This window comes from Lycorma delicatula, chromosome 1, assembly GCF_047948215.1.
Source record: "Lycorma delicatula isolate Av1 chromosome 1, ASM4794821v1, whole genome shotgun sequence".
Taxonomy (NCBI): Eukaryota; Metazoa; Arthropoda; class Insecta; order Hemiptera; family Fulgoridae; genus Lycorma; species Lycorma delicatula.
In genome coordinates, this window is record NC_134455.1 from 246845550 (window position 1) to 246863416 (window position 17867).

The 17867-nt window shown below is 31.8% G+C and overlaps 1 protein-coding gene across 1 annotated transcript; it reads right to left on the reverse strand.

The window, feature by feature from the left end:
• Positions 1–16934: 16934 nt before the first annotated feature.
• On the reverse strand, positions 16935–17657 carry LOC142317793 (uncharacterized). Its single transcript, XM_075354342.1, has one exon. The coding sequence runs from the start codon at positions 17655–17657 to the stop codon at positions 16935–16937; it is 723 nt and encodes a 240-aa protein (XP_075210457.1).
• Positions 17658–17867: the final 210 nt, after the last annotated feature.

A 17867-nucleotide genomic window follows, 5' to 3' on the forward strand; every position in this document is an offset into this window, starting at 1 on the left:
TAAAAAGAAAATACAAAAAATTTACAACATCGATCTTACAAAATTTTATAAAGTAGTCAAAATAAAACAAGTAATAAAAGAAAAGAAGGTTTGGTTTTGATAAAAGAAGCTATCTTAAAAAAAAATTAATTAATGACACATTGATACAGTCAATGTGTCAGATACATTGACTGTATCTGACACATAACACCTGGTTTTAATTTTAAAAGGTAAAAATATATTTGTTAAGTACAATTCCAATCTTCTGGTACATGAAAGTTCAAATTTTAAAACAGTACACTTCCATTTTTATAATGGCAAGTTCTTAGAAACTGTCCGGGACCACCATTAGGTATTGCTTCTGAAGATGAGATGAATGATTTGTACTGTGTGTGAAAATGTGATGCCTCCCGGCCCAGATTCAAATCTGGGATTTGAATCCAGAACCTCCATATGAAAGGAGACGCTACCACTCGTGCCGTGGAGGCCGGCTATGAATTTCTCTTGCAAATTTAAATTTAATTAAATTTATTTTGATGATTGTTGATTTTTAAAGACATTTTTTTAAGATGATCAATGAATTGGGGTTATATTTATTTCTCTCTACATACCAGAAATCTCTACAAAATGAATTTTTTCATTTGTGGTTTGATTTATCCTGTGTTTGCAACTTATTACACACTAAATGAGTTGCTCAACATGGTAAATTAGTAATTATATTTTTTTTTGAAAAATTTCGTTATTTAGTAAATTATAACATTAAATTAAAATTATTGTTCTAATAAAAATCTTAAGATATTTATGCATTGGTTGTGGCATTATAATTATCATTAAAGCTAGCTTTGTCTTCTTTACTCAGTTGGTCCTTATATCATATAACTTGATTTGATTCTTGAATTGAACCAGTTGCAGTCATTTTGATTAATCCAGTAAAATGCATATTTTGTAAATGTGTGATCTGTATATTTGATATCTTTGTTAGTTGGTGTATATGTACGTACACCCAATTGTATTGAACTTTTACCATATACATTTTTTTTTTGCACATAAACATAATTGAATGAACATTTGTGTGCCGTTGTAAATATATCTAATACAACTATTGTAGATTTTAAGTCTGTAAATCCATGCACACATGTTGATAGGAGTGGGAGTGTATGTAAGAAAGGGATCATGTATGTTATATTTAAGCTTGTCAGAGAATATATGTGTGTTTATATATATATAGTACAAACTGAAATACCATTTAACTAAAAACAACCAACAAAAAGATTATGTATTAAGACGATGATGATTTTTTGTTCTCTGAATGAACAAAAATTAATGTAAAAACATTGTAAAGTGTAATTTGTTGTAATAGCTCTGTTTGTACAAGTTTCCTTAATTTGAAGTATAAAGCATTTATAGGTGATCACCAGTCAGATGTAGAACCCTTTTAAACAAAGGAAAAGGATAACAGGCTTCTGTTGCCTATGTCAGGTTGTCTTGGCTGTTATTAGTTCACATTGTCCCTCAGAAACTGTTCATGCTAGGCAATACCTAGCAGTTTCTGATACCTTGTTTGAACTGATTTTAGTAATTTGTGCATCATGTTACCAATCGTAAATGGGTTGTGATAACAATTGAAGAAAACTTGGAGTCAGTTAGAATTAAAAATGAGTTTTTGCAAACTGTGGCAGTTGATTTTGATGTTGATGTTTCTACTGCATCAGATTGGATCAAGATGAAAAATAAGTTTGAAGAGTGTAAGCATGTATGATCTCAAACAAAAGAACAAGGAAGACATGTCAAAACAAGAAAGTGAATGAGCCTGTGTTTCTATGGTTCACACAACAAAGGGAAAAGAGAATGACATTAACAGGCCCGATTATTCATGAGAAGGCAAAGATTTTATTCAAAATGATGGTTGAGGCAGGTACAGGATTTAAAGCCAGTGCTGGATGGCTCAAAAAATTGGTATGAAATATGTCAAGTAAATGTCTGTGGGGAAAGATTGTCTGCCAATATTGATGCCGTGAGCTATTTTAAAATAGAAATGGACAGCTCTTTCCAAGGATACATAAAAGATCAGATTTATAATGCAGACGAAACTGGGTTAAATTTTAAAATGTTACTTAAAAAGTCACTTGCTTCAAGGGATGAAAAGAGTGCTGCAGGAACTCATTGACTATGGCCTAGGTGCATAGGCAAATCTCAAAAACCCAGAGCTTTGAAAGATATTGCAGGAACAACTAAAAGAGTGTACCTGAAGTCTTTAAATAATTAACATGAAAATGTTGTTTACTAGTGTGCTCAGTCCTGGAAGAAAATAACATCATCCATTTTGCAAAAATGTTGGAACAAGCATTTTGATGGAATAATAATTGAAGGAGAGTTTAAAAAGGTGAAAAATTGAAAAAATACCAGGATGTGAAGAAATCAGCCAAGTTGAAGTGAGGCTCAATGGGATGAAACAGAATTAAATTTCTACAATCAAGATATTGTTGACGTACATGATAGTGCCCCAACCACAGGGCAACAACATTGTTTTATTTTTATTGATAAATTATACATGAAACAAAAGTGCAACTCAACAGTTTTTCCTATAAATGTTAAGTGTCAGCACAGATCCAGCCAGTAGGAGTACTCATCCGATACTTTAATCAGCAAGTCTGGAGTAATTGATGTGAGCTGCTTCAGTGCTGTGTCTTAAGTCAGGTAAGTCAAGTGGTAACAGTGTTATATACACCTGATCCTTTATAAACTACCAAAGAAAAAAAATTTTTGCACAGGGTCAGATCAGGCAAATGTGGAGGCCATGGCAAACAAGCCCTGTCATCTGGTCCCCAGCAACCAATCCAGCAGTCAGGGAGAATTTCATTCAAGCAATCATGTGTAGCGTAATGCCAGTGAGGAGGCACACAATCTTGTTGCCAAATAAAGTTCTGTGGTTCGTCTTGCAGTTGAGGAAAGAGCTATAGTTGTACCTTGTCAACATAGTTCATTCTTGAGATAACAATTCTTGTTCAGACGACACTCTGTTGTCCTGTACTCTTCCCTTTACAAATACAGCCAGTGGTTTCAAACTGTTAATACTATCTATGAATGTTATTGTCATTCAGAGAATCACAGCATAACATCAATTGGAATGAATGTGGAAGGGTAATTACAGATTATATACTTTACAAACTGCAAAACACAGAACACTTTCTATTGAAGGGCCTCTGATAATCATTTTGAAACGTTTTGTATTATAATTAGTAATATATATATATATATATAATGTTAGATCATAAAGAAATATTTATTTAATTTATTTTTAAAAATAAAGTCTTGAAAGTGAAGTTAATTTTTAAAAATAAAAAAAATGTGATTTATTAAACAGGGGTACAAAAAATAATTTTTTTTTGTCTCTGGAAGAAAAATATGTGATTCTGATAGTATTTTTTCTCCTGAATTCAAATATGATATCAGTTTCCCCATCATGCCAGGTTTCCAAGAGACATACATTTATAATTTCAAACATTTTAATACTTTCTGCATTCTTAACTACACAATATTCAAACATTTGACTTGCGTAGAACGTAAGAAATGACAATTTTCTGTTATATTTCGCCTGTGGAGGATCCCTCTTGATTGTCCAACAATAATCAACCAGCATATCAGGATTCCATTTGCCTTGATACCTCTTTTCCATAACTGAAATCTCCTGCTAAAAGTGTTCCTCCTTGCTCATTGAACCAAGATTTTCTGAGAAGAAATCTAGGTGCGAGTGCAGGAAGTGTACTTTTAAGGACATATTACAACCCAAATTTTTATAATATATTGTAATATTGTTGACAGTATCACGGCAATTTTCCACCTTTCAATTTCCCAAAAAACACTGAGTAATATTTTTGAATGCTTGCCAAGCTGTTTTCTCCCGTGGATTCATGAGTTCATCATGCATTAATGATTGTATATGTGGACCCTCAAATATTCCTTCCTTAATTTTTGCATCACTAATTTTAGGAAACTTCTGTTTTAACTACATGAAACTAGGAGTATTGTCCATGGCCTTGATGAAATTCCTCATTAATCCTAGTTTGATGTGTAATGGAGGTAGATACACATTTTTAGGATTACACAGTGGGTCATGTTTCATATTTTTCTGTTCACGAATGAGCGATTCGTGTTTAAGCCATTTTTTCTAATGAAATGATGTTTTCTGTCCCCACTATCCCCTTCACAGAAAAAACGAAGTGCAATTACCTTCAAATCACCAAACATATTCCATTCATACACTGCATACTGAAGCTTTTCCAATATGAATTTAAAGTTTTCATATGTTTCTTTCATACTAACAGAGTGAGCGCCACAGGTACTGATGGGAATTTATTGCCATTATGCAGAAACACAGCTTTTAAAGTAACTTTAGAGGAATCAATCATCAAGCGCCATAATGTTGGTTATGCTCATTGCAAAGAGTCTCCATAAGAGAAGAAATGTCATTACAAAATATTAAGCTATTTTCTCCAGAAAAATAGTTTTTAAATTCAGAATGACAGTTACGATAAGTATATCTTTGTATTTTTTTGATGAAGATTCCATCGTTTTAGCCAGGAAGCAAGCATTTCAGACTGTTTTTTGGATAACTTTAAATCTCGTATGAGATTGTTAAGATTTTCTTGAGTTTATAAATGAGGTTCAGATTAACTGCTTTGTTCAAAAGTTGTATCACCAGAATCTGTTTCTGTTTCTTCTTCCTTACGTCCATCAGACTCTGAGCTCTCTTCATTAATATCACATGTTCTGGAGGCTTTGATATGGGCAATTCTTCACAGTGTGTCTCATTGCAGAGTGAAAGTTGGGTACACCACTGTATGTTTTCAGTTTGACATAATCCCTTTAATGTTTGTTAAGCAGAAATAACAGTCAGAAGAGTGATCTTTAGGTTCCTTCCAAATCATAGGGTTAGCAAATGGTATGTGGTGTTTGCCATTTTTCCATGCAATAAGAAGCCTAGAACTTGATAAACAACAGATGTGTGGGGCCCAGGCCCTTGTTTGGTCCCCAACTTATAAGTATAAGGGACCCTACTGACTCAAGAAGTTGAGTTTACAGTAACAATAATTATATTCTTGTCTTTCTGTAAAATTCAAAACTCAACAGTTACAGATAATCTGACATGATATATATATCTATTTACTAAAAATGGCTGAGCCAATCTTAATAAAACCTAACTTAAATCACAAATTATGCTTACTCAGGAATGTAAGTATTGAAATGTTTTTAAAAAAAATTATTACACATGTTAAATACAGACCAAAGTGTATGTAGCTGATATTCTGCCCTGAAATTTATTCGATTACTATGTTCATCACATGACCAGTTGTACAGGGCATTTCATAATGTTCTTAGGAGTTACTAAAATTCAGTACAAAAAAAGTATTTCACTTACCTAAATGAAAGTTGTACGAGGTGATGCAGGGACTCAACAGTTTTTGTTAAAATCTATAAATGTTCAATAATGTGCTCCTCTGGTGACATGGCACACATCAACACGAAAGTCTAGCTCTTGCCAAACTCGTTCTAACATGTCATTTTTGATTGAGTTGATTGCATTGATTATGTGATACTTTAGCTCAGCGAAATCGTGCGGCATCGGTGGGATAAACACCTTATCTTTCACGTAACCCCAGAGAAAGAAATCACATGGTGTGAGGTCTGGTGATCTTAGTGGCCACAGCATAATGTGTTTGTCTTCTTCAGACACACGTCCTATCCAGTGCTGAGGCAATGTGTTAAGGTACTGTCGAAACTCGTTATGAAAACAGGCAGGACAATCATCTTGCTCGAAAATGAAATCGTTGAGTAGCTGAGGCATAAGCCATAACTGTAACATATCCAGGTATATCATGCCGGTTACTGTCGTTTCCATAAAAAACGGTCTATACACTGCCTCACGAGAGATCGCACAAAAAACGTTTACTTTCGGAGAATCGCGAATGCGTTCCAAATAAGCGTGTGGGTTTTCAGTTACCCAAACTCACACGTTATGACGGTGTACTTTGCCGTTAATATGGAAAGTAGCCTCATCGCTGAAAATTATCTTGTTTACAAAACCTTCATCTAACAACATCTTTTCCTGTAACTGCAAACAAAAATCTCGCCTGCTTGTTTAATCTCCATCAGAAAGACGTTGGATTAATTGAAGATGGTACGGTTTGCATAATAAATGTTTACGGAGAACTCTCCACACTGTTGTTTTCGTAATTTCTTATTCTCTGCCTGCAGCCTCAGTCGATTTTGACGGCTGCGAATGAAACTTCCACGCACACGTTCGACATTGACTTCTGAGATTGATGGACGACCAGTTGATTTTCGCTTGCACAAGCAACCAGTTTCACTGAATTGTGTATACCATGCACTAATTGAGTTGTCACTTGGTGGCTCCTTATGGAATTTCAACCGAAACGCACGTTGCACAGAAATTACTGACTTTGACAAGTGAAATTCTAACACACAAAACGAATCTCGCTTCCTGTGGCAGCCATTTTATCTACTGTTGATGCCTAGCAAGCAAATGGTTTACTAACTGCCTAGTATATGTGGAAAAAACTATTTGAACTACTCTTTCGTAAAGTACTTGTTTTATTCTTATGAGTGAAATAGTGTTATGTTAATGAATTTTCAAAACTCCGAAGAACATTATGAATTGTCCTGTATAGTGTATCATTAATTTAAAGAAATCAGCTCTGTACAGTATCGCTTATATCTCCATTTGTCTCATATCACACAGTAACCACCAATACATAATGTTCACTTCAGTTTAGTACAGGTAAAAGAGCAGTTGATGAAACTCAAGATGTCAGTGATGTATGTTCTTTAATTTACTTTTGTTTTTAGTTGCAAACACAAGCATTTATGTGTTTCCAACTGTAAGCTATATTTTGTAATTTGTTTATTGTGAGAAATTGTACAGTGAAATTGAAATCTGTAGACAATATCTCATGTTTATAGTAATATTATGTGTGACATTGTTATAAGATTGATGCCAGAAAATCAGAGAGAAGCAGGTTAGCAATCATAACAGTTTAGTGACAGAATTCATAGAACTTGTGATTAGAGTGATATCAGAATCTTATTGTGAAATGAAGGAAGTCAGACAAAACAAATGTTGCAGGCTGCTGCTCTCAATGTTTATTATTCTTCTACATGAAAATGCATAAACTTATTATATAGGTCACTCAAAGGCTTTAGTTATCTGATTCAGGTTCCCGTAAAATTACATTGACATCCTCAAGAAAAAATAAACTCATGGCAGGCTTACTAAGAAAAGTGAAGATTGAAGTGGTTACCCATTCATTGTCTTCTTCGTCGATTTAAGCTATTACACATCAGTATGCCAAGCCCACTAAGCTGCAGAAGATATTAGCTTTACAAGTTACACATTCACTCTGTTAATCAATGGGACTGGCTGTGTAATGAAAATCATTACTCTTAGAGAAAGAGAAAGCAATTGTGCCTAGTACCTCTCGTGTGCTTTATATGCATTACACCAATAAGAAAGTCTATGATAGATTATCTAACTCAAAATTTAAGTTAAAATTTTTATAGAGATACACTGCATTATATACTTTACCTCTGCTTATTAAAAATATAGTTACAGGAACTAATTACTGCTTCTAATTTGATATCATTACACATGTAAAAGGGTTAATTAAAATTATTTGTTTTAAATAATAATATAATAAAACAAAACATGATGAAAAAATTGTATTTTTGTTAAAAAAACTTGAATTGTGTAAATATTATTTTTATAACTGAGAAACACATTACACTACTCACTTTTTTTAATCTGATTTGAAACTAAGGTGAAGTAATCATTTTAACCAAACTTTTCTTTAGTATCCTTAATCATTTTCCACTTTGATCATATTTAAGTAACTGTTTCATCAGTTATATTTCAATATTGTATCTGAGAAATTGGTAACCATTTTTTTTTGTCACCATTTGCATGAATTTAAAAGTAGTACAACTCAAAATCGCTTAGCAAAAAGATTAGAAATGTTCATAATGTGAAAGGATTTAGAAAATATTGATTCTTAATGGGATAAAAAATTAACCTATGTAATATATTTAAACTAAGAAATTTTATAATATAAAATCTCTAATAAACCTGAAAAAAACAAAAAAAAAATATAGTTAACATACAACCTGATATACAATAATTTAGTATAAATACATTGAACCGATGAAAAACATAAAATACATTGAAAAGATTATATTCCATGAATGAGGAAACTTACTGGGGCCCCAGTTAGAAATTGGGACCACAGATGCAACTTAACTATTTACGAAATAAAATCCATGTTGAACCGGTTATTTACCCGTCCGTTAATACTCATAGTATTTAAATTACTGTGGTGTGTTTCAGCTATTAAGGCTGGAAATTTTATTATTTTGATTGAGATATATAATGCGATATCTTTTTTTTTATTACAACAAATATGTCGTGTCCGGGCAATCAAATATTTGAATATTATATCGTGGACACGATCTATTATTCAAATCCGTATAAAAGTAACTGTCTCTACTGAGATTTGAACCTTAGTAATCTCAACTTCGAAATCAGCCGATTAGCGATGACGAGTAAACCACAACACCAGCCCGGTGGCCTACGCAGTTTTTTACTATAATGTTAAACAATAACAAAAGTAGGACCTTAAACTATTGCAATTTATGATATTGTAAAAGGTAGTACTACTATGTAAGGAGGGCCACTTACATAGCAGCTTTCCTTTAGATTATAAAGTGAATCATTGAGATACCTAAAACAAAATGAAAATAGAATAAATTCTATTAGTGGCTGTGACATTAATATTTTTTTAAATTATGAAATTTTTTTGCGATAGTATTGAAGTTTTTCGAAAAAAATATTTATTTATTGTGTTAAGATGATTACCTAGTCAATATTTACTTGTTGTTATGTAGGGATTACATATACAGAATTTGAGCGTTAGATGTTAAGAAAACCCTAAACATCAATTGGGGCTCAGATAAAGAAATGCTACTCAGACTGTATAAAGCATTGGTTCAATCGAAGCTTGCCTACAGGTGCATTGTATATTCTCAGCTAGAAAGTCGCATCTACGAAAGTTGGACGTATACATAACAGCGGAATTAGATGTACCACAGGCGCTTTCCGTCCGGTTAACTAGTTTAATGCCGGAAGCCGAATAATGCCACTTCTTTATAGAAGAGAGATCCTATTATTAAGATATGCGGCAAATATATGGGCTTTTTCTGTCCCTATAAACAATAAAACATTTAACAACCATCCTCTGGATGCATTATATGAACGTCATCATGGTACATATTTCAGACCGGCCGGAATACGATATCATGAATTGACAAGAAAATGTGAAATTGCCTTACCAGACACACTAGTAATTTCTAAAGAAGAAATATCGCCATAGTTCTTACCACAGCGGTAAACACAAGATCGGGTCTCTGTCGTGGAAAAGTAGAAGAGAAACCGACAGTAATTTTTATCAACCATCAGTAGCTATAAAGAATAAATAAAAATTTATCCCGACTTCTAAAACTGAATATGGTGTTGGATGCTCCACATATGTAAATGGAGAAGCCCATTCTTGAAAACGTCAGATATGGCAAGTGTTTATAGGGCAGAACTTATTACTATACAGAAAGCTCTTCGCTATTCAGAACATTTCCTGAAGAAACGACTTGCTAAGCGCACTTACTGCAATTCGGAACAAGAACATTAAGATGTCCTTTTTGCAAACGTACTGTCCATTTTGTACGTCTTAAATCGACGACGGCAGCGATGTGTATTTGTATAGACTCCAGGCCATGCTGGTAACGCAGAAAACGAAAGCGCAGACGAAGTTGCCAGTACGGCAACAGTTTTGATAATTTGGATATAATTCCTTTTCGAGTGGCAGATGTTAAAAATTGTCTAGTGCAATAAGACAAAGGTGGAATAATGAAAGGAGGTGGTTAAATATGAAGCTAAACTCAAATTTTTTTTATATAAATGGAAGAGCGACGTGAAACTGCTCGCCGCAAAGTGGCGGTGACCAGACTCAGAATCGGTCACACAAGCATTTAAACCCTGTTTTAAAGAATGTGACGAGAGCTAATGACCGTAGATGTCGATGCCCATATAAACACAAAATTATCGGATGTGGACACTACATGACTTCCTTGCACGCCTATTAAATTACATAAACACATTTTTAAAAGTGTATAAAATTTTATTTCACTAATAACTTCTAATTTTTTTTATTGATATTATTGAATTTTTATTGTAAATTTTTTTTTACAATCACAGGTTAGTAATTATTAATAAATCAATATATTTAAATAAAAAAAAAGGAAATTAAATCCAACATTTCAACATTGTATGGGTAATCGTTTTTGAGTTATGGGAGATACATACTTAGATATGTACGTACATACAGACTTCACGCCAAAAGTCGTCAAAATGGATATTTCCATTGAAATCTGGTAACCGAAATTTTTCGCGATCACAATATTTCCTTTACTTTGTACAAGGAAGTAAAACACAAACTATTATTAATATTATAATAATTATTATTATTGGCTCCATTATTATTATACTCTACATATCTCAAATGAAGCGGTTGTTAAGACTGAATAATTTCATTAAATTCATAATATTTGGTTTTCTGTGTTCTTCACCGAAGTTTTATGAAATTTTGAATCTTGTTTCCAAAATTATCAAAATTCAAAATTTCATAACTTGTTTCTCTGTAAATTCATAAGTATTTTGTTTCTTCAATCTGGAAGTTTCTTCAATCTCAAATGAAGCGGTTGTTAAGACTGAATAATTTCATTAAATTCATAATATTTGGTTTTCTGTGTTCTTCACCGAAGTTTTATGAAATTTTGAATCTTGTTTCCAAAGTTATCAAAATTCAAAATTTCATAACTTGTTTCTCTGTAAATTCATAAGTATTTTGTTTCTTCAATCTGGAAGTGTTTAGCAAAATCGAAAATTACGTATTATTGTGCATTTGTTTATAATTACTATACAGTACCATTGCTAATAATTAATAGTTTTTTGATTTTATACTTTAGTGTAACCTATGATAAAATTTATTTTAATTTTATGTATTCACATAGTAACAACTACATGCTTACGCTGTCCTATAATTACTAGGTTAATGATTAATGTTTTTGAATGTTATATGCATTCAAAAAAATTTATCTTATCGAATATAATTATTAGTAAAGGTTTCTGTTTTATTAAATGCAAGGTTTATTATTTGTTATCAAACAATAAACTGCATATTTATTAAACGGAGAGTCATTGAAAATGTATTTTGTATACTGGTGGTTTTGTTAGTTTCAGCTGGTTGAATATAGACTGTTTCTTCTTTTTTGTGCGTTCTGTATTAAAACAACAATGCTATTTTATTTTATGAAACATGTAGACTTTTTATCTTATTTTGATATATGGGTTTTCCCACTGGTAAACCAGAAAGAAAAATAATTAAAACCTAATCGAAAAACTGTAAAACATTTCTTATAAGCTTTTCCCACTGGAAAAAAATTTTTTTTTTTTTTTTACATAAAATCAGCTGTTAATTTATATTCAAGATGTTAAGATAATATTTTTTTATTTTCATTTTTATAGAAAAGTTTAATCATACAGCAATTGTCGAATTTAGTATTAATACGATTAGACAAAACAAAAAATTAATGTGATAAAATTAGTGTGATACCATTTCTTGAATTGCTTTTTTGCGTACTTTACAGTTCTGTACAAAAAATTTTTCTATCACGCTTAGTTTTAAATAAATTACAGCTAAAAATACGCTTTCCATCACCGAAATGTTTTGGTGGAAACGTTCACAGTGTTCGTCAATTACGTCCCCGAGGTTGTCCAGGAAAAAATCCAGATGTGAGTGGGGGAAATGTATTTTCAAAGAAATATTACTTCCCATAGCTCTGTATGAAGTAAGAAGTTAACAATATCGTGGTAATTGTCGGATTTTTGTTTGCCGACAAATTTTTGCAAACGTCTTTAAATGAAGCCCAAGCTGCACTTTGTACATTATTTAACATTGAGTTAAATACATCATATTTTACAAACTCTCTTATCTGAGGACCAGCAAATATTACTTATTAAATTTTTCCTTCACTTATATTCGTAAATTTCTGCCAGATGTACAAAAATCTGTGACTATCTTTCTTCATTGCTTTTATAAAATTTTCATTAGTCCTAGGCTTGTATGGTGAGGGGGTAAAAATATATTTTTTTTCGATTCAACTATGGACTCATGATAATATCTTTCCCAGTTGGAGAAGTTGTCTAATTTCATCTACTATGTAGAAGAAACTAGACAACTTATTATGATAAGCATAATGTTTATCCTGAGCTCGGCTGTCCATTCGCAAAAAAACAATGTAGTTGGAATAGCCTAACCGCATGCCTAACAAAATAGCTATAACTTTCAAATCACCACATGTGCTCCAGCTATGTTTTTTATAACTTATTTATTCAGAAATGTATTTCATCACATTGTATGTCTCTTTCAAATTGGTATCAATGGATACTTGTTACCATTGTGTAGTAGAACCACTTTTAAATTATACTTTGACGAATCTAGGGAAAGGTGCCAGTCTTCATGTTTATGAACTTGTCCTAAGTGCAACATAAGTTCATCAATATTTGTGCAATGAGCCAAATTATTTTCATCAATAAAGTACTGAGAAAGTTCCTTTTGTTGGCTTCGAAAGCCCAAAATTTTTTTATTTTTTTTAAGTAAATTCCAACCTTGCATTCTTGATCCTAACAGTTAAGCATGAATTTTTGATAAATTTAATCCCTAACCAAGTCATTTAATTCACCTTGTGATATGTGGTTTATTGAAAGATAATTCATAATCAAAATCATTGTTGTTTTCTTCATTACTGCCTAATTGTTTATTGCTGCTTTCTAAACACATTCACAGGTGGCTCAGGAACTGGAATAATTTCACTATGAGGTACAGACAGGCTTGATTGCAGAAGGATATTTTACAGTATGTAAATTTTTTAGAAATTTCATACACACTTGTTAAACAAAAGTAACAATCCGTTACATGATCCTTTGGTTCATGCCAAACCATAGGTACACTAAATGGCAAAGCCTTCCGTGTACCTTTTAGTCATCCTCTTAATTATATAGAACAATTAGTGCAAACTATATGAGGAGCCCACGTCTTATCCTGATCACCAATTTTACACTGAAAGTATAAATGATATGCTTTTTTAATTAAAGGTGTAATGTTTTTTCTATTTAATTTTACGATAAACTCACCACATACATAACAAAAGGCATCCACATCATTTACACAATTTCGAGGCATTATGACATTGCACTGTTAACAAACTTAAGACAGCAATAAGACTGAACAAAGTTAATTGATTCCTAAATCCAGTGCTTAATACAAACATCACAGCTGTGTTTTCAGCTACATGTTTTGATCTGCACAGACATGATTAATCTTGCACATGAAGGCTCTCACTTCAGTATTAGATATGATGCCATACTGTGTGACTATGATATGAATTAATTCTTTGTCTAGTATTTTTTATTTATAGCTTACAAATTATGTTAACAAAGTTAAACAATAAATAATGATCTAACAAAATATAATATAGGAGCTTAAAATGCTACATTGAAAAATGAAAAAAATCCTTTAATTAAAATGTAAAAATATTTCAAAATTCGTGGGTGATAGAAAAATTTTGAGTTCATATTCGTTTTCAGAATCAAAAAAACAGATAAAAATCATGTATCACGTTAGGAAACAAAACTTATGTTTATCAGCGTTATAGAATTCTTTAGTAATAAGAATCATAGTATCATTTAACTTTAAAACAACAAACAGAACTTAGTAAAAAGAAAATACAAAAAATTTACAACATCGATCTTACAAAATTTTATAAAGTAGTCAAAATAAAACAAGTAATAAAAGAAAATAAGGTTTGGTTTTGATAAAAGAAGCTATCTTAAAAAAAATTAATTAATGACACATTGATACAGTCAATGTGTCAGATACATTGACTGTATCTGACACATAACACCTTGTTTTAATTTTAAAAGGTAAAAATATATTTGTTAAGTACAATTCCAATCTTCTGGTACATGAAAGTTCAAATTTTAAAACAGTACACTTCCATTTTTATAATGGCAAGTTCTTAGAAACTGTCCGGGACCACCATTAGGTATTGCTTCTGAAGATGAGATGAATGATTTGTAGTGTGTGTGAAAATGTGATGCCTCCCGGCCCAGATTCAAATCTGGGATTTGAATCCAGAACCTCCATATGAAAGGAGACGCTACCACTCGCGCCGTGGAGGCCGGCTATTAATTTCTCTTGCAAATTTAAATTAAATTAAATTTATTTTGTTGAGTGTTGATTTACAAAGAAATTTTTTTAAGATGATCAATGAATTGGGGTTATATTTATTTCTCTCTGCATACCAGAAATCTCTACAAAATGAATTTTTTCTTTTGTGGTTTGATTTATCCTGTGTTTGCAACTTATTACACACTAAATGAATTGCTCAACATGGTTTGTATGCAGCAGATACAGAAAAATAAAGTTACAGTAAATCTAGATACAATTTGTTTCAAAGTATAACAACCCATATTACAATGAGTTATGGTTGTAAAATAAGAATTAATTGAAAAATCTAAATAAAAAATATATTATTATAAAAGAAAAAACCATCTTCATTAATTTTATACTTAAGTAAAGCACTGAAATAGAATTTTTAAAATCTGCATGCCATCAATGTGTAAAATAACAGGCTAATACAGCCTGTAAATTCAATTCTGTTATTGCAGTCTGAAAATCAAAATCATTAGATTTCCAATATTTTTTAACACAGGCCATCCACCATACATTTCAATTAGTTCAATAACTAGCTTTAAATCATTTGATTCAATTCTTCCTATTTATTTCTAAAAAATAATAATAAATAAAAATAAAATGTTTTATCAACAGAAACTTTAAATGATATTGTATCAATTTTAATTAATAAAAAACATAATTCTGTAAAGATACACTTTTTTACAGAAAGATCGGATGAATGGTTTATTCTATATTGTACAATAAAAATTGGTAACAGTAGTATTTATTATAATCAATGTATGTAGGATTTTATTGTAATTTAGTTATATTATATTCATATAGATAAGAAAGCACGGTTGCATAGTCGCCCCTTGTACATACTTCAGCATGTGTAAAAATATATGTAGTGTAGTATTTTTCATATAATCATTGTAAAAATGTATATAGTATTTTATTATAATCATTGTAAAAATGTAAGTAGTATTTTATTTTAATCATTGTAAAAAAAAAATGTATGCAGTATTTTAGTATAATCATTGTAAAAATGTATATTGTATTTATTGTAAAAAGTAAATGTTCTATAAATAAATAAATAATTTTTCAAAGTTACATCAATTTTCAATTTATTTCAAGAATAAACTTTACAAATGGTACGTTTCATTTAAATGCGTTCCAAAATCTTAACGCTTACTGGAGAAGGGATAATTAAACTTAAAATAAAAACAAATATTTTTTTTAAAAGTTATTTATTGTTCTTTAATAAACAAAATACAAATACAAATACAAATATAAATACATATTTTATTTGACGTTAAATTCTAAATACATTTTTATTCAAAATTAAAATTTATTTTTCACTCCAGTCTTTTTCATTTTCTTCAAGAAACATTTGAAGAATCTTGATGTCAGGATCTTGCTGCATGTAGTTGGTAGATCTTCATAAATTTTGGGCGGAACATAACTTCCGTAATAGTCGATAATAAACTGCTTAGGAAGGTGACGGAGAACGTCACGTCCGGGACTGTTTAAATAACACTCTTTCGCTTTTTCTATAGCATTTCCCACCGCCTCCAACATATAATAAAATTTACTTTGCTCGCTCCACCACATGTGTAACCATATAGCTTTTTTCATGGCGCATTCATGATTTTCACCGAAAGGGCACACTTTATTTAATGAAGAACTGAATAAATCGATAGAAGGACAATCGTAACCGTCAAGGTCTTTTACTACATACCGTTTATTGCTTATTATTTGTTCTAACACTTTTTTCTTTTCTTTACCTTTTATGTATATAGTGCACACTGGTGTTAAATTTTCAAAAATAGATGATAACCTCAAGTATTCGATAAAACCTGAATTCCAATTGAATCCTATTTTTTCTGGAAGTTTTGTATTAAAACTCTAGTAGTTTGAGATGGAATATCATAATAGTCGAAAGGCGGTTTGAATAGATATTGCTCGAATCTGTGTCCATCTAAAGAAATGAAAACTAATTCTTTAATGTAAACATCGGCGTTGGGTAAACGAAAAAAAGTAAAATCCGATAAAAAGATCGACATGTTGACTTCACCGATTGACTGACTATACTGGCTAGTAAACGCTTCTGACTGTGCCTGTTAAAGAAAAATATTGCATTATGCAATCACTTATCATCAAACAATAGGCTGTTGTGTTGTCGGGAATGTTGGCGGAAGTTTGTATCTCGATTTTAATATCGACCGCGCCAGTCTTCAAAGTGTTGTTTTGTTTTGAGCAATCTATAAAGATCAACGGCATAACATAGTACTTGGATGGAACAATTAATGGCGCATGATCATTCCTGTTATAATAGGAAGGATAGAAATTCTTAAACATTTCGTACAATATAATGTTATCTCCTTGAATATGTTCATAAGGATAATATACTGAATTCAGATATAAACGTATGTTATTAAGTGAAATGGTATCAAAATTCGAAGCTCTTTTTGTTGCGTCTCCTTTTCTCAATGTTTGAAATCCAATGATGACATAATGAGGTTTTTCCGCCTGCGTTGTTGTTTTAACTGTCCAAATTAAATCTTTACTGGTAGGTAGAGTTGGATATTTGTATAAGTTTCACTTTCGGAACATCATCGAAATCGGCTCATCTCTATCTACAAGTCTGAGAAGCGATAATCGTTTTTCATCTGATACGTTAACATATGGAATTTTCCATCTAATTTTCGTTATTCCGAAAGTAAATGTTTTTCCAGCTGGAACGACAACAGCATTATTGTTAGTGGAAGCCCGAAGTAGGATCAGTTCCTGCTTAACGTTTAGCAGTATTTTATTGTAATCTTCAAAAAAGCCTAAGAGCATCTTCAGCGGAAGTGATACTTTAAACGTTGCCGATTCGCCATCAATATATACGCCGTTGGCCGGTTGAATATCATCAACACCGTCCGATGACCAACCGTTCATGAAAATACAATCTTTTTCGTAGTTTCTCAATGATAGAGCATTTTTCATCGTTGAAGTTATCCCCACGTTTCTCACCCTATCCACCTCCTGTCCTGCAATTTCGTAACGGATTTCATCGAAAAGAAACGCACCAAAATTATTGCATAGATTTAGTGTAGGATCTGCGGCTCCGTTAGCATCGCCATACTTTCCGTTGATGAGTAAATAACTTTCACATGGAAGAGTATAAACATCTTGTTGCTGGATAGGAATTCTTATTTCATCGCTGTTATTAAATGTTGACGCCGCGTAAGGGTAATGAGTATGAAATTCTTTACCCGTAATGGTTTCATCAAATACGGCGTTCGCAGCATCAACATTTATTATCTGCCCGCTCATTCTTGCAAGACTTTAAAACCTAAAGATTCCAGAAATCGTACGTTTTCTCGTGTTAACCGTTTAAGCTTCACAGGTCGACTGTCTGTTAGTGAGACTGCGGGAGGGGATTTATATTTTCGCTTTATCAATGAAAATCAACACCATCGTTTCTTCGTCGTAAATGTAGTCTCACTGTCACTTCTTCGCCGCCGAAATTTATTAGTTCCGAAT

Excerpts from the sequence above, each read along its gene's own strand:
- LOC142317793 (XM_075354342.1), bottom strand. The coding sequence starts at position 17,657 with ATGAGCGGGCAGATAATAAATGTTGATGCTGCGAACGCCGTATTTGAT.